This window comes from Diplotaxodon limnothrissa, linkage group LG18, assembly GCF_057381915.1.
Source record: "Diplotaxodon limnothrissa isolate DT_005_m linkage group LG18, D_limnothrissa_male_GT1.1, whole genome shotgun sequence".
NCBI classification, from domain to species: Eukaryota; Metazoa; Chordata; class Actinopteri; order Cichliformes; family Cichlidae; genus Diplotaxodon; species Diplotaxodon limnothrissa.
In genome coordinates, this window is record NC_140613.1 from 9,022,132 (window position 1) to 9,046,231 (window position 24,100).

Here is a 24,100-nt window from a genome sequence, read left to right on the forward strand (position 1 = left end):
GAGGAGGTAATTTAGTCATTTAAATCAGCTGTGTTGGAACAAGGACACATCTAAAACCTACAGAACGCCGGCCCATGAGGCCTGAGTTCCCCACCTCTTACGTATATAATCTCGGTCCAAGCCTAAATGCCTTTACAAGTAATAAGTTAAATCTTAAAATCAATTGTAAAAGTATTGGACATCCAGCATCTGATTCTTTGGGTTTTCTCTGTAATACTGTAGGATCTGTACCTTACAATATAAAGCAGCTTGTGGCGACTGTTGAATTGAATTGTAGAGGGGTAAACTGGGATAATATGTTCACATGTGCAAAATGCAGTCTTACAGCTGCATTTTGCACAATCTGAAGTCTATTTATTGTTATCTCTGATTGGTACCTTTGAAAAACCAGTACAAAAACCCAACTGAGAGGAAATAAAAGCATGAATAATAGTCTGAGAGTCAGTAAAACTCAGCATTCAGTTTATTCTTGGGATATTCCTAAGGTTCCATTGGTAGCATATATGATGGGGGAAAATAGATAGGTCCCAGTATGGATCTCTGAGGAACTCCACAACTTATTATAGAGTAAGGAGAGCAGTTTGTCACCAATGAAAACAAAAATTTTTGGATTGTCAAATATGACCTAAACCATCTGACCTTTACCAACCCAGACCTGGAGCCTCTCAAAGTTTTATGGTCTACTGTGTCAACTGCACTTAAATCAAGCAGCACATGAACAAAATATTAATCAGTATCCGCAGTTCTTAGTATCATTTGTCACCATAATAAGCACAGTCTCAGTACTTTCATGTTTATTCAATCTTCTTAGTGCATTTAAGACTCCCCCTACAGGTACAGTGTTATTTCCAGTACAAAATTAATGCCAAATATAGTGGCCTGTACTAGTTCTAGGATCTTTTTTACAGTAGTAATGCCATGGGTTATTTCTTAGCCAAATGCAGTGACCTGCTAGTCCCTAATAACCTCATAACAGAGTTAGGGCATCTGGCCAAGCAAAGATCTGTCCTGTAAACACTTGCTAAAACTACAACCATGTTTTAATTTGCATCAAAGTTAATTGTCTTCCATGCCTTTATTAGTAAAATATGAAGGTAGTATCAGTGTTTGAATCTATAAATAACAAGAAAAACAATATTTCTCAAAAATCCTAACTTTTTCTTCAATAAAAAATTTATTTAAATTCATCAACCTATAACAGAATAACCCATAAAGTTTCTGCTGTTTTATGAAGTTCCCGAAGTAGCTTTAATGTTCCAGTGTTTTTTAAAAGAATGTTTGTAAGCTGCACTTTTACAAATAAAGATTTTCAACATATACACATCACTTCCTGATCTTCTTAAAAAAAAGCATAGAAAAATTTACAGTGTATTTGTATCATCACAATGTTTCTTTTTTTACAAAAAGGTATTTACAGCACTAAAAAGTTATAGTTATATAGATGAAACTGACCCAGTTTGCTGCATTTCAACACCAGCTGGCCAAAGAACTTTCAGCATCGTCTCTTTTGTTCTTCATATTAACAAGGTTTTTTTTTAAGCTGACAGCAGCAGGTGGCTGTAAAGATGTATTAATAAACAAATGTACACACACACATATATCAGACATTAACATAAGAACACCTAATGTGCAAGAGTTGATGTGGAAACAATGTAGAAATAACTGACCCATCGGGGCAAGAGCACTGGATCGCTGAGGGTGTCTTTACTTGATCCTTTGGGTGAGTATCAGCCTCAAAAACCTGAATTCAATTTGGATCTGAGGAGCTGATAGTTTGTATCAGCACCTTGGACTCTTTGCCAAGTTCCTCAAGTAATTTTTGTGATGTGGAGTCGCCAGATCTAAGGTTTCTCTACAGGGCGAAGCGATGTAACAAGTGAGTCAATGTTATTCACTTCACCTTTTAACAGTTTTAATGTCGTGGATGATCAGTGTATATTGTGGGGATGAACAAAAAGTATTTGACCAGCATAATATAATCTGCAGTATGATCATTGCTTTAACAATGTAACAGATAGCTTTAAGATGGCCTTAAGATGTTATGCATACAGTTATTATGTTGACCTTGTATTTCAGGTGCAGTTATGACTATTTTATACACAATGCATATCTGTGCTTATTAAAGAGTTGGAGCTCGGTCAATTAATTGGGGGTTGGAAGCTTTGTTCGGCGCGATGTCCGGACAATCTATTGTGCAAGTGACTTGGAGCCATAGAAGGAATTGCAGTACATGCTTACAAAACACTTATATCAGGTTATTTTATATTAAGGTTTTAGTGGAGGTTCTTGGTTAAAACATTTATTTAGTAGAAGACATACACATAGTCTCAGTGAGCCTCTGGTCTAGTGAAAGGTCAGAAGTGCAACAGGTGAATTGAGAAAGAGCATTTGAGGACGAGACACAGACAGTTAGTAGGTGAAGAGGTGACACAAAGAGCATGTGAGGTCAACACACACACACACATGAGTTAGATTTATTTAGAGGAGAGATTAAAGAAAGAAAGAGGAACAATTCACTTTAAGATAAGAACGGAAAGTACCAGCCATGAAAATAGAAGATGATCTTCTGGGTTAAAAGTCATTGTGGTGTTGATCTGATCTATGTATAAAATGTATCTGTGACGCATGAAGGGGCGTCAGTAAAACAAACCCTGATGTTATAAAATAATTGTTTGTGCTTTAGTAAGTCGAAGATCAATTGCTGTTTCCAGTGATCTTCCCACGTGTGAATTAAAATCTTCGTTTGACTTCACCCGGCCGGACCAGTGTGGTTATTTTTCGATCACCTCTTGTACCCTTTCTCAATTTTTGAACCTTAACAATATAAACACATGGAATATATACATATTGTCCTGCATGAGGCAGGATTCTCAAGTCCTTTGTATCTATTCACATGTATTTAAACAAGAAGCACTGGATGCAAAACTCAGCTTTGCACCAAACATAGTAAACATTTGTAACAGGATTCTTAATACAATACCTTAAAGAACAAAAATACTTTTCATTTGCATACCTTTCAGGGCAAAACTCTCTATAAACTTAATTCTACATTAGTGGTCCAAAATGTTCCAGTTCTACTATACCAGTCGTATCTGGCTCAGGACTTCTTTTTTTTTTTTCCCTCTTCCCCCAAATTATTCCTCATCTCTTTTTTATTACCTCACTGATGAAGTCATAAAATGCTCAAAAGAACAACTCATAACCTTCTTTTGATTAACAGAAATAAGGAAGAATCTCTAAAGTAAAAAATCAACAATCAGCATTGGGATAGTACCTGAGACGAATTACCCTTCAAAGCAAACATCAAACGTCACAGTCAGAGTCACTGCAGAGATACAGACAGTCTCTCTTTTCATATCACAGATGAGAGTCCTGTCTAGATCAGCTGTCCTCTGGGGTGTAGAATAATGGAATTGTTACTTGGCTTGGGCCTGATGGCCCCATTGCTGTAGTCAAAGTAATTCCTGAGAGTCTGTGATAACTGGTAGGGGCTCCCATCTTCGTCACTGTCGTGTCCTTCAGACTGTGTGGGAGCCCAGACCTCTCTCTCCCTGGGCTGGCAGGCGTCTGGTTCTCTGGGCCCGCTGCCGTCATCCTGCTGAGCCTTCAGAGGAACCAAAGATGAAGGAAGACCTGAGTCCTGGTAGAAACAGTATAAAAATAGAATACTGTTTTTCCTGATTTGTCCTGAAAGTTACCAATATTAAGGAGGACCTATTATGCCTTTCCTTATTTTCTCTCAAATACACAGTAACAACAGTTAATGTTGAAACTGAAGTTTTAAACACCGAGTTCAGCAGATGAACAGGTAATTCCTGCAAGCCAAAACCTCAGGGTTCAATCTGCCCTACCACTTAGTTTCACACTGTTTATTCTAGTTTTGGCTCTGTACGATCAGCCAATCAGATGAAAGTTGGCTAGGAGATGATGGCCTTAAGAAAATGGCTAAAATGGATTTCCCCATAAAGAGGATAAACTGTGAGTCAGGCAAAACTATTTTACTGGAGTCCAAGAATACATATTTAGTTGGAAATGAGCATCATAGGTCCCCTTTATATAACCAAAAAATTGAAGTTGGACTGAAAAAGGCACAGAGGGGATAAAACTGGGTTTATGATACTTGCACTAAAAATCCAAATTCAAGCTGGATAATCTGTAGATAAACTTTATATTTCTACCAAAACTGTCTATGGGATCAGTGAAAACCAGTTTATTGAGGTAGAAGTCTAGATTTTAAAAAAAGAAGAAAAAAAGCTCCTAACACAACATGGACCATATCCTACCATCCAATATTTCTTATGACGTTTTTTTGTGGTAATAATTGCTAGGAGAGAATGCACACTGGTATTCAATCTCTTTTGTATGAAACCTCTAAGTGAAGCTTTGGTCGTGATGACATCAGATTGTAATCCAGATTTAACAAAACAGTCATGTTTACATTCCTGATCCTGTTTCTAAATAAATCCAATAAAGCGTCATCATTTGTAGAAGAAAGGAACAATTATAAAGTGACTAATAAAACAGAGATGACGTTTCTTGCTGTTGTTTCCTAAAATGTTTCCTGTCATTTGAATCCCTTTTGTTTTACCACGTCACCCTCAGTGACGATGCAAACTCAGAAATAAATACAGCATGCCGTTACCATATGATACATTACAAACAAATCTAAACACATTTCAAACTTAATCTCTCAGACGCTGACACATACCAGCGACATGTTGCTACTGCTCTTCACGTATGACTCCACCCTGTTCCTTTGCGCCTCCTTCCCTCCGTCAACCTCAGCTCCTCCTGGAATATCGCTGCCTTCACACCAGATGACCGGACGTCCCAGTTCATCCAGTTCTACATCTCCTGGCCCCCACCTCCCACCCAGAGTGGAATGGGTATGCTCCTGTAGGCAGGGAGAGGATATTCAATGTAATGATAAAGTGCAAATCTGAGACAAGATCTTAAAGCATTTTATTTTGAAAAAACCTTCAACATTAGAAAGAAGCAGCTATATGAACAATTCCTTAGAGACAGCGCAGGCAGAACCAAGATCAGCAGTATTCTACCTGGATATATTTCATCACAGTGAGACACTCACCAGAGACATTTGGCTGTTTTTCATTCGGCTGTCTATTCTGAGCATGGAGTCTTCACCCTGGAGAAAAATAGAAAGTCGCCAAAAATTAGTGAACCTGAACACGAAGAGGAATATAACAAACCGCCAAAAATTAGATATTAATGATATTTGTCTATGAACGCTGCATGTTTCAGTGTTGTTTGAAGCTGCAGCAGCCTGTAATCATCAGCCTGAGCTGCCAGCGGCTCCACCCGAGCAGGACAGGTGTGTCAACCTGGCTTCCTTCAAGCTTGCAGGTTATTGTTGTCAGCGAGAGTGTGTGTGTGTGTGTCTGTGTGCGTATTCCTACCTGGTATCTGAAGTCTGTGCTGGTAGAGTTTATTCTCCTGAAAGAGGCTTGCCTAGAAAAACTCCTAATTTCATCCCTGGGAGAAAAAAATAAAAACCACACACACATTTTGAGGATTTATGGAAAACCTGCATGTTCACAAAATAGATCAGTTTAAATCCCAGTTGAAGTTATTAATAAAAGCCTTCTTTAACAATATGTGCTTTAGCTCACGATTTTTCAGATAGCTGTCTCTTAAGCTTGTTCGTTCTACGTCGATGATGGCGGTGAACCACCAAGATGATGATGATCAGGAGGAGGATTAAACCTCCGGTGGAGGCACAAATTATGATCAGCAGCAGGTTATCAGGAGGGGTTTCACCAATGCGCCATTGCATCTCTAAAAAAATATAAAAATATGAAAAGATCCGATGACTCTCTCGCATATAAATACATTCAACAACAACACAGCTACATCTTTCCTTTAATATTTTTTTTGTAATCCAGACTGAGTTCAACTGTTAATGCCTTGTATCTAACAAGAGGGGGCAGCAAATGTTCAAAATTACACCAACTCAGAAGGAGTTTGGCAAATAAGTCTAAATTTCCACCTGCAAAAACATCAACAAAGCTCACAGCAGCAGAACAGTTTCTCCATCAAATCCCATGAAAATGTATGCAAAATTAGCTTTACTGCACTTACCATCTATATTGAGCATATACTCAGTTTTTCCCCTTCCCACACTGTTTGTGACCATGCACTCGTAGGCCCCACTGTCACTCAAGTGAACAGGCCGCTGAAAGAGGAGCTTCCCTCCAACCACAGACACCCCGTCAGGCAGAGCTCCCCCTTTCCTGCAAGCAATCAAAAGAAAAATGTTACCATTAACTTGCAGATGTCACAGAGAGGTGAACTACGCAGAAGTCTGTGACTCACTGTTTGAAACAGCAGCTTTGACTCATAGCTGCAAACAACAAAATGAAAGGAGCAGAGTTCAAACCAGAGAGCTGGAAATATACAAATATCTAATGACGTTTGCTTGCAAGTAACAGGAAAATGCAAAAACTGGTTTGAATCAAGGAAGTTATCCGCTTAGTAAACACTCTGAAGGATCAGGTTCATCACAGAGTGAAACCACCTGAACCAAAGCATGCAGGGCTCATCTGTATAAACCAGGTAAATACTAGGTTTGGGGGATTGAAACAAGCCCAACTTCTGAGCCCTAAATTGTACAGGCCACATAATAGAGGCAGTTTCTGATCAGGTCCACTGAGAGGGGTCATATTCCCCCCTGGTTTCACTGTGCTCCACCAGCTATTTACCTACTGCTTTATCCCCCCCGTCAAAGTCGCCCCGGGTCAGATTTCTTTTCTCAACACCCCGCCTAGCTTCTCTGACCAGCCTTTTCTAAATCGAGTCACAGGTGGAGATTGCATCTGACACAGCGAGGATGGTGGAAATGATACAGATATGGTGTGCAATACAGCTTCACTGGCCAAAAAGATTCTAATCTCTCCCGTGACTTATTGTTTTTGTGACTTACCACAGTATCAGTGCAATGAAGCAAAGACCTATTGTGAAATGACTGAAACTAGAGTAGTACAATATAGTTTCACTACATGAGTTATACATAAAAACATATTGTGAAACTAAAGTAGCTGGCCTCGATAGTGCCAAAGGTAAAAGTAAAAGTTTACTAGATAACGCAAATTACATGTTTTATGGTATTATCTGTTACACTTAACAATGACTTTGTCTTTGGAGCAACGTAAAGCAGCTATAAGAAGATCAAGAAAGGTATTTGTGAATTTGATACACTTGTTGTACATACACATTCTACATTTTTAGGGTTGCTCTGATTAATAAAATATGCACTCATCTGCCACTTTATTAGGTATACCTTGTTAGTACTGGTTGGATGGCCCCTTTCTCCTCATAAGAGACTGAACAAGATTCTGGAAACACTGTTCAGAGATTTGGGTCCATATTCCCATGACAGCATCACACAGCTGCTGCAGATTTTTGGGCTGCACATACAGTATTATGCCTAAGTTGTAGGTAGGTGTGAAAAAAATGCTGTAAACAAAGAATGCTTTCAGAAACATAATTGTTTATTGGCCCAAATGTATTCTGCAGCAGGACAACGACCCCAAACATACAGCCAAAGTCATTAAGAGCTATCTTAATGAACAAGAAGTACTCCTTCAAAAACTGTGTGCAAGTATACCTAGAACAAGGGTGGGCAACTCCAGGCCTCAAGTGCCGGTGTCCTGCAGGTTTTAGATATCACCCTGGGTCAACACACCTGAATCAAATGATCAGTTCATTACCAGGCCTCTGGAGAACTTCAAGACATGTTGAGGAGGTAATTTAGCCATTTTGAATCCGCTGTGTTGGATCAAGAACACATCTAAAACCTGCAGGACACCAACACCCAAGGCCTGGAGTTGCCCACCCCTGACCTGGAAGAATTGATGCTGTTTTGAAGGCAAAGGGTGGTCACACCTAATATTGATTTTATTTAGATTTTATTTTTGTTCATTCACTGCATTTTGTTGATTGATGAAAATAAATGATTAACACTTCCGTCTTTGAAAGCATTCTTTGTTTACAGCATTTCCATCCATCCATTAGCTTCCGCTTATCCTTTTTCAGGGTTGCGGGGGGCGCTGGAGCCTATCCCAGCTGTCAAGGGGCGAGAGGCAGGGTACACCCTGGACAGGACGCCAGTCTGTCGCAGGGATAACACACAGGGACAGACAACCATTCACACTCACATTCACTCCCGCATTCACACATATGGGCAATTTGGATTTTTCAATTAACCTATCCACACAAAGTGCATGTTTTTGGACTGTGGGAGGAAGCCGGGGAGAACCCACGCAAACACGGGGAGGACATGCAAACTCCACACAGAAAGGCCCTGCTGGCCTGATGGTGGAATTGAACTCAGGAACTTCTTGCTGTGCGGCAACAGTGCTAACCACCATGCCACCGTGCTGCCTGCTTACAGCATTTTTTCTGCCTAAAACTTAACAGTACTGTACATGCTGTGACTCTCCTACATCCACTACATCTAAAATATTGTCTTGTGGATAGAGATGGATCGAGTGGATATTCGTACAGGAGTGGCACCCAGGCTGGTCTTCTGCTGCTCTAGTCCAATAGTATTGTGCATTAAAAGATGCTCTTCTGCATATGCTGATTGTAACAAGTGCTTATTTGAGTTACTGTTCCCTTCCTATCAGCTCAAAGCAGTCTAGCCATTCTCATCTGACCTCTGACATCAACAGGGGATTTTCACCCAGAGAATTGCATGACCATCTCTGTAAGCTCTACAGATGGCCTCTTGAGAAAAATAGATCCACTATTTCTCAAATAGTCTGGCTTGCACCCTCAGCTATTCCACACTCAAAGTCAGTGAGACATTGTGGGAAATGCACAGGTTGCTGATAAAATTAATGTTATCTGCCAATTCATATAAAAGTGGAACCAAGAATTTAGCATTAAGGCTCAACACACAGAAACAGCTAGCATGACTTCTTATATTTAAAGCTGAAATGATAGTTTATTTATTCCACACATGGCTTACGTGTAGGATCATTTCCTTAGTCAACAATCTTTTACATAACCCCACTAAATGAGAAATTTGCTTCTTTTCAACGCAGATTAAACTACAGATTTGTTCTGTGAATGCTCACATGGAGAGACCAGCAGTCAGCCACTCATATTGACTAATGGTTGTATTTTTATATATTTACATTGTTAAAAAGCAAACAAGGGGAAAAAAAGTCAACATTTCAAAACGTTTACTGACATTATAACTAAAATTAATCAGTGGATTTCCTCACAGTGGGGCCTCAGTGATGGATGGCTTAGTGGAGAGGTTGAAACTAGCACAACTTTAATATTTCAAGATTGCCTCATGACCCAAGTACTCAGCACAAAACATTTGATCACTGTGTGCACAGGGAGAACTGTAATGGCTGGCGTCTTTAATTAAAGTACAGACCCAGTGTTTTACCAGGCATTAGAGTGATATTTAAAGCATGGCACTATGATTAAACGCTTAGCATGTGTCTCCTGCTCTTCCTTGTGTCGCTCACTCCCTCCCTCGTGTGAAACACAATCTTCTAACTTGAAATTTCGCAACGCGACACCGCACCTTTTATTCAGCAGTGATTTGAGCCAGCAGAGGATAGGAACCCCCCCCCTTTAGATGGGAGCGCACTCCTTTGTTGTTTGCAGGTGTGTGCTCCATGTGTATGCGTGTTAGCAGTGGCTTATCTATGTTTTGAGTTACATTCCAGTGCCATGTAAAGAGAACATTAGCAGCATAAATAGTATTAGAAAGGGGGGAGGTGGGATTTAACATGATATCATCATAGTGTTGTTGACTGCCAGAGTGACAGATGTGTATGTGAAAATGCAGAAAGTACCACGTCCAGGTGAAGTTTTGAGGTGTGGGGTGTCCCCTGCCTTCGCACACCAGCTCAGCTTTCTCCAAACCCACATACCAACGAGACGAGGACGTCGTGATCGTAGCATCTGGGGGGTCTGACACAGAAACACAAATATTAAGTAAGCAGCATCACAACCTAGTGTCTCCTATGCTGCATAATAGATCAAATAGAGAACTTTGTAGAGCAGCAGAGAAGATACAAAGAAGTTTGTTTGCACCATAAACACAACAGATGAAGTTATTTCCTCGTCTTAAATCTACAAAAAGATTTTCGCAAGTCTCAAAATTTCAAATGTTATCTGGGAGGTTTGGAGTCATTACTAAGCGTATTGAGCACCAGTTCAGTGATTTTAACAGTGAGGACATAATTTTAGCAGAAAACTTTAGCTTGAAACCTTGTATTTAATCCCATTTTAAAAGCAAGCTGGCACAGCTCACACCCACACCTTTAACAAATGTCCTTCAAATCAGACAAAGAGGAATTGTTGGAACAGTTAAAGTTTTGGCACAGTTACACAGTAACAGTAGTCAAGGACAGACTATTACTGATAAACTTTCCCGCCGCAGGATCAAATCTGCCGATAGTAGCTAATATTTACCCAGCTCTTTAATCTCAAAGACTAACAGTTAAGCCTTATAAATATAATTTGCTGGGCAACTAGAGTCAAAAATATCTAATTGGCTTACATTCCCATTAAAGGGGAGAGCTTAAAGTTTGGCCCATAGCCCAGCAAAGAGCAACTGCAGTGTCATTCCATACAGTATGCTGATAAGTATGAGCTGATTTAGTTTGCATGCTGAATACAGCTCTGTCTTTCCCACCACAACACACTCACCAAAAAAAAAAAAAAAAAAGAGTCATTAAGGTGGTACTCAAAGATACAAAGAATGAAAACATGCTGAAGAAAGTGCAGGAATCCGCCAGGTTATAGGGAATAAATGTAATATTTTGAAAGTAACTTTTGCTCAGATGCATGAAGTTGAGTTATCAGTGATAGACTGATGTTTGGCAGACCATCCACATAATGCTCCTTTTATACTACATCACCATAATATCTTCATTTATGTAATGTTATTAATATATACAGGTAGTATACATACTGTACTCAAGTATTAATTTTATGGGAGAATTTGGCAGGATCAAAAATGGTTATAGAACTTTAACTTCTCGAGTATAAAATATAAAAACCTTTAAAAATGTAATATGTTTATTGATTTCAATGCCGACATTTTGACACCATTAGAGGAAAAACATGGGCGTGGTTAGTACTGTTAGTTATAGCTGTGTTTTGCAGGTGTTAGTCTTCGGAGTTGTTCAAACATAAATATTAACTTAGTGGTTTCGTATCGTCGCAAACACACCTACATAAAAAGGGAGGGACCAACTTATTAGGTCACCTCGTGATATTCTTGGTATGGGCGCAATATTTAACAAGTGTCCATTTGAAGTGAATATTATTATTTTGGATGAGATGTAGAAGAAATGTTGTTGTTTTTTAATCTAATACTTTTTTGTCATTTGGGAGTATTCATAGTTTCTACAATACTATAAGAAATCTGCAAAAAACACGATTGTAATGTTTGTTTTTGTCATGTTACCTTCTATAACTGGCATAACTGCTGTTATGCATTCAAATTTCCGCTTTTAAAACATCAGCGTATGCTGGTTTAAGTAGTAACCTATAAATATTTAACAGCAGAGGGAAGAAGGATTAAATCGCGATACGTCAAGGATCAGCGCAAAGCTTCAAGTGAAAGGAGAAAGGTGGGACTATAAAAACAGTGTTTAAGAAATCTGAGAGTAAAAACACTTATGTCATTTTTTCCTTTATTTGTTCCTGTTATTAACTAAAAAGCCAGGCGTGTCCCAGTTCTTTACATATTCTATAGGACCATATAGTTTGCACTAAACAGCACAAGTGTGGTAATTTAAAACCCTTTGCAGTGACGTACACTGCTTCATACAATGCAAGCTTACAGAGTATCTATTTACAGCTGCAAAACACACCAAAACAAAATATGGATGGCACTGAGAAAGCAGTATTGGGGCGTGATGATCTACTAATTAAATTAGTAAACAGTAGGAGGTCCAGGCATTTATTAGGCATCAGCCACCACTACACATGACCTTTGTGTAGTACATGTTCAAATTAGTTACTGACGAATGTCAAGATAAATTATTTCATGTTGTTTTAAAACTTTCATGGTTAATTGACTAAAACTGCTTTCAATATCCACACCCTTCGCTCTCTGGTTTCTGCAAGTCACGTGTCTGACGGATGGACAGTGTATACAAAACCAAAGCTCACATTCCTGCACTTTCCCATGAATGAAGTTTGAAGTGAGACATTTGTTTCAGACAAGGGGAAGGAAAAAAAGGTGACCGCCATAGCGCTTTTGTCACTGTCGCAGTATCAGTGAGCGACTCGGTGGTGACAGCTTCACTGGCAACGATCCACCACGACTGATCCTACTGGTGCGATTTAAGACGTCTGATCAGTGCTCGAGCTTGTTGTGCTGTATGTTAAGGCTAAATTATAGAGCTGTATCTTGTATAGAGACAGAATTTTCTACCAAATAACTTGGTAACTTGGGAAGGGGCCAGTGAGGGGTACCATTCTCTCCCTTATTTTTCCATATCATACTCTGTGACTTTTCTGGTTCCTTCAATTGTTCTTCCTTGAACCAGCAATATTATTTCTGCAACTCAGCACTTAAAAATATGATGTTAATGCCACAGCTCCAGTCTGTTTTACTTCTGCTCCACAGCTATACTCACATTGAACCTCCAGGCGGTTGCTGATCCTACGTGGCTCCTCCAGGCCAGGATGCCACACTAAACAGTCCAGCTTTTTCCCGTTCATGCTACGCAGGGGGTGGAGCGAGAAGTAGCTGGACACTGACCGAGTCTCGCTGGTGCGGTTCTGGACCGTTCCTGAGATGTCCGTGTCCCACGAGAGAATGGGAAGTGGGTGACCTATAGCCCGGCAGGTGGCTGCCACACGGAAGGATTGGCCCTCCACAAGAGTTACTGGATCCAGGGAGGAGATGGGTAAAACTAGACAACGAAAAGGAAAGAGGTTAATTTAAGTCTTCTGGTTTGGACTTTCCATCTGATCCTTTGCTGAAGTACTAAATTTAAAAAAAGCACAATGAGTTCAGTCATCAGATTACAAAGTCTCTTTCCCAAGTTAGTTTATTTTTCACTTCTTGGCTCTTAGAGCTAAGGGGGTAGATGATCCAACACTTGTCCTGACTGGCAAATGAAATCTGTTTGAGGGATTAGCATGAAAGTTTGTACAGACTTTCAAGTCAGAACTGCCTAATGATTCAAAAATGTTCCTGCAGTACCAACAACAGATTCACATTTGCATTTTTCCGCATACCTTTTGTAAAAATGTTATTTGATCTACAAAATTTAAATGCAAAGCAAAAACAAAAACAAAAAACAGACAGAGTGCAGTAAAATCTTCCGGGTTGCTGAACCACCTACAGATCCGCTGACTTTCTATTTAGTGCCACCAGCAGGGTGACCTTCATTGATCCCTCTAGATTCCTATCTTCAAATAACCACTTGGACATGAAACCACATATCCCAGTGGTTTAAAACCTAGTTTAAAACAAAGAAGAAAGAAAGAAAAGGTTTTGAACTTTACAGTCATCGTCGCCCATTCATTCCACCTTGCTGGAACTGGGCATTGTTAGTGGGTGTGGCTTATGTGACTGACAGGTGCGGGCAGACACACGTGTAGCTCTAGCTGTCTGCTCAGCCTCACCTGATAATGAGTCATTGAACTGGACCTCTCCATGGTATTTGTGGAATTTGACTATTTTTGATGTAATACATGAAACAATTAAATTATAGTATTTTTCTATTATAAATTAGCAGGTATCCATTTCTGTACCATGTGCATTAATGCAACTTGCATCAAGTGTTAGCAGGTCGCAACACCAAAAAGAAAGGTTAAAAAAAAAATCAAAATGGGAAAAGCTATCCAGCTAATGCAAATCGACTTCCATCTTTTATATACAGTGTATAAACAGAGTGATCTTTTTGTGCTTTAATGTGCCCACTTCTACTTTGGAGAATATCCCACATATTACAGTTGTGGGTTTCCAACTAAAAGTACCATCAAATTCATTGGAATTGTGTAAGAACACCAAGTTGCAAAACTCTCTCAGAACAGGTCACCTTAGATGTTTTCACACAGCTACATTTTGTTTTTGCTGCCCTGTCACCAACTGGTTTAACACGATTGTGATTCACTCTGCAGTCATGACTGTTGTAAACAGTAACTGGCTGGTTAACTCTTTCCACTAATGTTTGGATTATTAATACATCAGACAAAACAAGTCGGTACCATTAACAACAACAACTATTACGGATTAACTGACAAAGAAAAGGGCACCACCTGAGGAAAGCTCAAACCTTTAAAAACAGAAACTAGTAAAAAAACAAAACACTAAAGCACAGCGCGGCATATCAGCGAGGGAAATATGCTGCACTCATTGGCTTACAGTAATAAAGGAATGATTCCAGCTTCCACAGTGATAAATGACTCTGACTCACAGCCAAGAAAAGACAATTCAAGAAAAAGTGAGCAGGGGAGATGTTCTCCCCTCCAAATATTTCAGCTCTCACATTATTTACCTGACAAACTTATCTGAAAAGTGCCTTCATGAGAGAAGCTGTGTTGTGAAACATGCTGATACCTCCATCCTGGTCATTTTTCATCCAATTAAAATAAATGTATCCGTAAACCAAACACCCAGTTTTTAACAAAAATTCCAAGTCCAAATGTGACTTTTTGGCATAGTGCATTCACAGTAGGGTCATTTCTCTAAAACCTATTCTTTCACATTAAGAACAACATGACCAGTTTGTTCAGTTTACAGTTTTTGACAGTAACACGTGGGCAGGTAGCCGCCTGCATCAGTTTCTGCACTTACAAATCAACATTTTACAGCTGAATGTTCCAACATGGAGGGAATTCAGTGCTACAGGTTGTCTCTTACTACTCAACTTTCTGTTGATTTGTCAGATCTGGGGCGTGTTGAGACAGGTCTGTTACTGCAGATGACTGGCAGTGAAATGGGAAAGTTGTTTAAAAATGATAGCATCATTCCAGGGTTTACTTCACAGAGGATTCACAAAGGTGTTCCCACGGCTGTTATTATGGTTGTAAAGGAGGAAGCCTGGGGACAACAGCGGCACCGCAGAAACTGTATACATCAAAATGAGTTTTTGAAACATTTTAAAGGGGACAGAATTTTAGGCTCCTTTCTCAGTGGGAAATTACTTGTGCCAGGCTTTAGCTGGGTGCAAAACTTCTGCAAAGATTGTTCAAAAGACAAAATAAGGAGTGGAAACAGGTGATTTTAGGCTAAAGAGGAAGCTTTTCTTCTGCCACAGACCTGGGAAATTGAAGTTGGCAGCTCTTTAAAGCATAACCCTGTTTCCACAATTATATCATACTTTTTAATAGTGATTATACTTTTTTATTTCGCTTTTCTTTGTATATACACAACATGCTTTTCCCAGTCGTTTCTCTATCATCCTCCCTTCTTTAGAGGAAGAATTAAGATTATAAAGATTATGGGGGTGTAAAGCTCTTTATGTAAACTTGTGATTTAAGGATATATATGAAACTTACATCAATGCCAAACTTATCTTAAACTCAATCACTCCTCGTGGTGGAAACCTATTTATCTTGGATCTTGGAAAACCCTCTCCATCTTTCTGGAACACCAAATAAACTTGCAAATGTTTTGACAGCTGAGCTGCTATCTACCTACCAGAATCAGAGTCTGCATAACATATTTTTGGTGTACGCAGATTCTGTGGTGCTTTTTTATACTTGAGAATATTTTAAACTTTTTCTTAATTTTTAGTTGGAGTAACAGAATAATATAGAATTAAAAGCATTTCCCTTTTGGCTTTTCACATGCTAAAACCTAAAGTAAGCTGGCAGTGCTTGTGGCCATGCTGGCACACCTGAATTCCCCCAGTCACCAGTTCCTCTATGAAGATATGATGGTGTAAACATCATTACAGAAGCTCTCTCAGGATTAGGGACATGTGGGCGAGAAGATTTAAAAAAAAAAAAAAAAAAGAGAGAGAGAGAGAAAGGATGATGAGTCTTACTCCAGACGGTGAGGGCGATCTTCGTCTCAAAATTTCCACTGGGGAAGGTGGAGATATGGCAGGCGTAGGTGCCCTCGTCCGACTGCTCTGTGTTCAGGATGATCAGAGCAGAGTTCTTGATGGGGTTGCTGTTCTCGAACCTCACCCGACCAGAGTAACGCCCAAACTCTGTCAAACAACAAAACCTCAGGTGAGCATCTTCAACACTCACAAAACGTCAAACAGACCCTTTGTCAAAAGCATTAGCTCCAGGAAAGGAGAATAAATGGTTAGACATTGTTAAAATAAGCCTCCAGTTATCAAGCAGCGTCACAACAGACAAATAATAAAGAGTAATCCAGGTACAAAACAATGGTCTGCTGGGATGATCTCATTTCAAATAACCACATGCCAATTAGAGACACAGCAACAATTATTTTGTTTTATTTTCTCATGTGTGTACTTTTAACTTGTGACTCTAATTTGAATTTATGGATAAAGTTGCTATTAAAGATGATGCGTCTAATTTATCTTTACATGAATAAATCTGAAAGTGAAATGATGTGTGTTATAAGCAGAGTAATGTAACAGCCTTTAAATCAGGTCTACTCATAGTAGTGAGTACTCTTTAACAACAGCAGTGAGGAAAAAGGTATTTAAACGATTAACAAAGGTAGAAGTAGCGCATGATTCACATTCATTCATACAATCATGGCCCACTGGACCAGCCGTGGGCCTCTGGATCAAATTACATTTCCATTAACCAGCACATGTACCTCAACCTTCTGACTTCTCCACCAATTCACAAAGCAAATCTCCAACCTCCAGATCTTGCACTGAGGCTGTTATGATTAGTCAAAACTGTAAATGTTAAAATGCTTTTCCTTGAAGCGTGGCTTCAGACTGCTCTTTATGCTCAGTTTCAGACATTTTTTTCCTATTCTTAGCTCCATACGGTGTTACTGAAAGTGGATATCCCCAATGTCATAATTTCAGGCACAAAGCTCTGGCTATGAGCACAGAAGCTCCACCCACCTTCTGTTCAAAACTTTATGAGGGGCAGCCAATCAGAAGAAAGTCTGCTTAAAGTTACAGTATCTAAAATCTCTCGCTAGATGTCGATAGATTGCAGATCAACTGCATAAGTGCATAATACTCGCTGCAGGACAAACAAACTGACTGAAGTTCATCTGTGGTGAGCACAGGTTGACAGTCCGCTGTTTACCTCAGCTGTCAATACGTGTCCATGTTGATTTGGGAGGGAGCTGTAAAACTTTGTGAAAGGAGTCTGATATGAGTCGATGAGTCAGTGATGTTCATGCTGATGTTTAATCTGCTGACACAAAGTAACTGTGACAATATTGGGAATAGATAAGCATGTTTATGCACGTTTTTATGTGTCAGGAGATGAGGCTTGAGGAAAAGGATGATATTACGTCTAAACCAGGGGTGTGTCAAACATAAGGGCGCGGGCCGCAATTAGCCTGGCAAAGACTCCAATACTGGATGGCTTTGGAAAATGTGAAAGACAGCATACTTTTTTTTTTCTTTTTACAGCTTTTCCTACCCTTAAAACCTCTCTCATGGCCAGTCACAATATGCCAAAATAATTCAATTATACATTTCTGTAATTTTACATCTTAGATCATTGGGGACAGATTTCTTTTACTTACTAAAGCAGCATTTTTTGCCATGTAGAAAACCTGAGACATACTGTTGAAATTGCTCTTCCACGTCTTATATTAAGACATTTCATTGATCGAATGCGTAGCTAAACATTTTACACTGACAGAAATTGGAGTTAGATACAAATTCAAATTTGCCACCACAACATGTGAACAACTGCGAGCCCTGTTCTCTTCCATATTTGGCATACTGCGCACGTGGCCAGTCTCTATTGACATTGTATTTTATGTGTGAATCTCAGCCACCGTATCCAAAATATCAGGCCAACATGACAAACCATCGCCTGCTTCTATGCATTTCTAATTGATTAATTTTGAGTTGATCATAATGCATCAGTTATTAGAAGACATAATTACACACTAATGCGTATTTATTAGTAAAATGTATTTTTTTTTTTATTAAATAATGTTTTGTTTTGTTTTTATTTCTGATTGTATCTTTAAACTGAGAGGTGTTAGCTGTGAATCAAGTAAAGCTCCAAGAACAAGAATACAGATCTGAAAGTGAGCTTAACTGGTACACTTTAGTAAGACAACAATACATGTTTCTAATAACCTGAAAAATGGAACAATTAAATGAAATACAGACATTCTTAAAGTTATTAGTATCAAAGCAAATAAAATTACAAAGAGCAAAGTCTTTCCTATATTTTGTTATTAGCTGACCACTTTTATAGTATTTCTTTCTCCTTATGGTTTTGAGTGAACTTTGGTCAGCAGTAATGAAGAACCTTAGCGTTCCTGATTATTATTATAGAGCATATTATAATAAGTGTAGGTATGGTTGGCATTTGTCAAGTCATTAATGCTTAGGTTGCATTATCTCTATATTTTTTAAGATAAAGCAGTTATAAAGCAGATGTAGCATTTGATAACTGAGGTTCAAATCCATAAACAATAACCTGATGAGGGCAGTGTGTGTAAGTGTATTTGGAACCAAAGGATGCACCAAATAGTTGTTTTGGTCTTGATAATAAATGCTTGCACTAAGTATCATGTCCAAGGACTGCTACAACTGCAGCATCTGCTGGGAAAACAATGCTTGACTTGCACCTCGCTCATTACCCCCCCAAGAAAGAGAAAAGAAAAAAGCTTTGCCAAGATGTTATTACTGAAATTTTTATTTTCCCCAGGGACTTTACAGGAGCTTCTTCAGTCAAGTACCTCTATGGCCGTCCAAGAAGTGAGCTGTGATGATCATATCTTTGCTGCCATCTGAAAGCTCCTTGTACCAGGTGACCTGCACCACCTTCTGCTCACCCTCCACCTGATACTGACAGGGGAGTCTGGTTTGAGTCTCTGTCACGGAGCGCAGGGTGGTGACGGGGTTAGCAGGCTCCACAAATCCACCCCCCACGCGCATGGCTGAGGAGGGAAGAGAAACATGTGGATTTAATCAGTGGAAGATAAGGCATATTTGGAGAGTGTGATTTTGGATTAGGAAACACAGCAAATCATTGGCATTTGTACATTTTGAAGACTAAATTACATTTATGGTATTTCGCATGGAATTTCCAAATCAAGTGATGAAGCATGCAGTCGTTTTTACTCATCATAGTAATCTCTCCATAATTTCACAGAGACCCGTCAGTGCCAACACACCCAAATATGTTGTTCCAGCTCCTCAAAGTGAAGAAATACAAAACAGACATGACCTTAGGGCCTGGGAACCTGTGACAACTATTTTGCTACTATTTTGTGTTTTTGCCACTCTTCTGTTATCCAAAGTGTTTGTGCTTCCTTCCAGACAGCTCTTATGACCAATCCTGTTCAGGATGATCATAAAAAGCTCGACATTATTCTATAATGCTCCAGGCAGAAGGTCGGGTATAGCCTATACAGGTTTGTGTATAGGCAAACATTTACAATTACAGGCATTCGCTCATTCACCTAACCAGCTTGTCCGTTGACATGCCAACACCGAGAAAGTCACTAAAAACTGGTTTTAGGTGACTTTTAAAAGCAGAAATTGCCTCTTGTTTGTGAACAAACTTGCTATTCACGACAGAGCAAAAACTTTATTACTTCATATTTCCTTGTTGACAGTAAACAATTCAGACAGACTGCCTTTATATTAGGAAACACGGAAAAGTTTCCACGTGTGTAGTTTCTTTTAACCCTTTCCCACATAAAAAGAGCATTTGACTCCACCGAGTCCTTAATGACGAGATCTGACACCTAAGTATATATATCAATAAAGACGTGGTTTGACCATCATTAGAATAGGTCTTGGATTTGCTTTTTTTTTTTCCTTAAAAACCAGTCGTTAATTTTTCGAAGCAGGCTTGAACTACCAGAGAGAGAAACAAGGTTTACTCCCAGTAGGGGTCCAAGAGGGTGAAGACTACGAACATCTGCCCGCCAACACATGTTTACGCTTCTATTGTTTTACATTTCACATTGATTGCATTAGAAACATATTTCCATCTTATCTATTGGATCTCAACTCGTTTTTTTGTTTTGCTGTCTCATTGTTCGATGACTGATTTCATTTTGTGTCCTATGATCTTCCCGCTGTTTAAAGTTTGCTTTATTCGGTTTCATTTCGTAATGTCCTTCTCCATCTCCATGTTTCAAGTTTGACTTGCTTTTGGTTTTAAAGAATGCTTTGCGACAGAATAAAACTAAAACAAATTCTTCATCACCTGAGCTCAGGTTTCTGTGTGAGGAATAAATGTGGATTTGATTAATGAAATATTGCATTTAATTAACTCACTGCTGTATGTTTAAGGAACTTTAGTGTTTTGCAAAACGTTGCCTGCACACTGAATCCATTCTGGCACAATAGTAGATGATTTTTAATGATATTTTATAGAAAATCCAGGATTTACCCAACATTTTAGCAACTCAAGCACAAAAAGACAACTACTGGTTCTTGTCAACTCTCAGTGACGGGTTTCACTATCAAAACTGTTGAAAAGCCATTAATCGGAACTGACTAATGGCTGGAACATTTATCACACCTGGTGAAATGCGTACGTGTAACCGCGAGAGAAACAGGAATGGGTGTGAGAGCCACATCAACAACTCAAACAGAAGATGCAAAACATTTGCACTTTGATTTCTGGGTTTAAAGTTTGTTTTTTTCTTCCTTGCTCTGTGGTTACTGATTCACAAGCTTAATCAATGATTACAAAGAAGCCAATATAGGACAGGGACTCCCACAGATCTGATATAGTTAGTACAAGGACACACTGACAAAGCAGTGGCACAGACAGGAGAGCCGACATGCCTCTTCACACAGACAGAAAGTTCAAAAGTAGGTACAAAGAACTACAGTGTGGTTGACCTAAATGAGGACCAGACCGAGAGAGACCGCTCGAGACAGACATAGACTCAGATTTTTGGAGGAAGGAGACGAGTTGACAATGTGAGCCGAGAGATAAACTGAAAGAAAGAATTATACAAACACACACACACACACTCTAGACAAACACTGGGGCACCACAAAGCTGTTGTACAAGCTTTTCTTGTTCATTCAAACTGCTGTGGTCAAGAGTAAAAACAACACAGTCACATTCATCTGATTGCTCCTTCATCTGGAGCAGAACAGTCCAAACTAAATGTAAAATGATGTTAATCTCCACTAGATGAGGAAACAAAAGCAGACGAACATTATCAGAATTAGTCATCAAAAAAAAACAAAAAAACAGGAAGACGCAGGTTGGGCCACGACTTCTAAATCACTTAGTAAGAGTAAGAATGTGACGGAGCTGCATTCTGTTCTGCTGCTTCTTTCTCCACACCTGCACGGACAAAAGTATGTGGACACCAGAACAGTTCACCCATGTTCATGGCTGCAGAATTACTGATAACTCTGAGATAGTCAGCTGGCCTCACGAGTGCAGCAGAACAGCAGACTGTTAATGCTACATTAATGCTACAATTTTAAATACGATCAACTTATCTCTGTTAAGATGCTTCAAACTACAAACTGCAGAGAGAGTACCCCCCGCCACCGCCGCCAAACTGGCCTTGTTCTGCTGGAGGCGTCTTCCTGTTAAAAGGGAATTTGTCCTTCCCACAGTCACCAAGTGCTTGCTCATATTATATCATCTTATAGTTGGGGATTTCTCTCCTTTAGGTCCTTTACCTTACAGTATAAAGCACCTTGGGGTGACTGTGTGGTTATTTGGCATTATATTTTTCAGCTGAAATGAATTGAATTGAGAACCATTTATCTGAGGGTAGCTAGATCTGTTGCACAGGTCAATACAGGTTATCTAAAAAAGCAAAAGGCATTCCCAAATATATTGCAAAAAAATTTGGAAGGACGCTGTTGTCCAAAACAAACATTTGTTTTATTGGCTTGTTGTACCATATAAAGCTACTTGCAACCCAGGGCAGGTCCAGAAGGGCATGAGGTGGCACCTGTCCATGAACTCTGATTCATTTGAGGGTTGTTTTTTTTTTATATATTTAGTAGCCAGCAGAAAAAAAGCCTAGCTATGTGATGGTGCAGCTAATGCACATGCAAAGAAAGAAAGGAAACAAAAGACTGTCTTCTAAATTATTGTAAATTATTGTTCCTTTTATGCATGTTGTACAGGTTTAAATCCTACCCTGGGAATTACCTTCTTGCTTTCGAGTACATCTGTGCGCACAAATTAAAAATGTAAAGGTAATTTGATGAGGCACACCCTAGAATCTCACTGCAATCTAAAAACTTATTGGGTTACATTTCTTAGGGAGTTGTAGTCAATAGTTTTGCAATTAAAAAAAGGAAAAGAACTATACACAATGTGAAACTAATATGGTTTCTCACCAGCACCTTAAACTGCAGCTCAACAAAAACTGGAAATTTAGTCTTTTTGCTTTATTCAGCTTAGACTGAGATGATTTGCAGTGATATGATATCCGTTTAGTGACGCAATCAGCTTTATTTTGTCTATCTAGATGTTGGTTGATGATTTTCTGCATTTAGAAAAAGTTAGCAAAACTGCCCCCGTCCCACCCCACCTGACTGATTTTTTTGCCATGCCCCCAGCCACCCCATTAAAAAAATCCTAGAAACGCCCCTGCTTGTAACAGCTTGTCACAAGTTAAAGAGTTTGGTGGCTGTAGTTCAGGTTTTCATTCATTTCTCCAGTTGAGTTAATGCAATTAAAAGATCAGAAGTAGCCAAAAAAATCCAATATGTCTGTTTAGAAAAAGCAAAAATTAAAAAGTTTTCTAAATTTATAAATCTTTGGTGACATGATGAGCTTAAGATTTGGAGACAGAAATCATTGCATGTTGTAACAAAAAAAAATTTGCACAATTGGACCAAAACCATGGCAAGTAAAGCAAAGGCATAGAGACTTATGAAGACTGCAATAATAATAATTCAGTGTCTTGGGGGGGGAAAGAGCCCTTCTATATTAAAGGACATTGTTTTAACACTCATAGGAAGATTGCTGGGTTAATTACACCAACATTAAGCACAAGAAGCTACCACGAAGTTCAAAATGTATAGATTTTAGACACTATATCCAAGCTTTATGCCATGTCTGTCAAATGTTTAATCGTCACAGACCCAGTTAACAGAAAGGAGAACACAGAATTCCCCAAATGACTTGCTTAGACAGGTGATTCGTGTTTTATGAAGCAGTGTCACTGTTAATTTACATGCAAATCAATGTAACAGAAAACTCACCGATTAAAGAAAGCAATGCCAGGAGCAAAGCACTTTTTCCAGCTGACTTCATGTTTGGTTCCAAAGTAAAAGTTTCTCTTTATTAGCCTTCTTCTGGGAAATTCAGATCTCGTGTTAAGCTTCCATGTTCAAATTCAGCTGGGAAATTGAGGGTTGGTTTAAAAAACACAAACCCCGCAGCAAGGAGCCAGGGGCAGCAGATGTTTCCTGTTCAACTGAGAAATAATGTTTAAAAAAAATCACACTTCCACTGATAAAAGAACAATGGTTAGCAAATAGCTGATAGAGGCTCTATCTTCATTTCCAGTGAAATGAACAAATAAACGGAAAATGTTAAATCTGCATTTGAGCTTTCGCACGACAGAAAAATAAAGTTCGTGTTTATAAAAGAACAACCTCGCTTGTCACGCGAAGGCAGAAGCACCAGAATACAGGTTTGGGTTGAGTCGCTACACCTGTTTCCCTCCGCCCCGCCCACTGACACGCCCACTAGCGCTGCGTTCAGGTGACGCAAGATGAAAATGCAGTGGTAGGGTCGGAAAATTAACCAAAAATATACTTTATGTCAAGCAATTTCACAAGATTAACTTCTTATATCTAACTACACATGTTTAGGGATCAAATTAACAGTTAAACTGTTGATCATTTGATTGTAGTCTGCAATTTTATCAATAAGCTATAAAAGTAACACTAATTAACACCCCCACTCTTCTTGGACAAATCCAACAATGTCCTCTTACAATTACACAAGTAAATAAAATCCTTACTCTGGAGAGTATTTATCAGACTTTGTTTGA

General features: G+C 39.1%; 1 protein-coding gene across 2 annotated transcripts; it reads right to left on the minus strand.

Moving 5' to 3' along the window:
• Positions 1 to 1,241: 1,241 nt before the first annotated feature.
• On the minus strand, positions 1,242 to 23,697 carry nectin4b (nectin cell adhesion molecule 4b). 2 transcript variants are annotated; one of them, XM_085378531.1, is made up of 11 exons: positions 23,304 to 23,697; positions 18,833 to 19,033; positions 16,005 to 16,172; positions 12,639 to 12,917; positions 9,837 to 9,954; positions 6,100 to 6,251; positions 5,631 to 5,796; positions 5,418 to 5,493; positions 5,090 to 5,146; positions 4,709 to 4,894; positions 1,242 to 3,604 (listed from the first exon to the last, which is right to left on the minus strand). In XM_085378531.1, exons 1-11 carry the CDS (start codon positions 23,353 to 23,355, stop codon positions 3,377 to 3,379), a joined length of 1,683 nt encoding a protein of 560 aa, XP_085234657.1. In that variant the 5' UTR covers positions 23,356 to 23,697; the 3' UTR covers positions 1,242 to 3,376. The 2 variants fall into 2 exon arrangements, with proteins under 2 accessions (XP_085234657.1, XP_085234656.1); XM_085378530.1 differs by having other exon boundaries at positions 1,242 to 3,640.
• Positions 23,698 to 24,100: the final 403 nt, after the last annotated feature.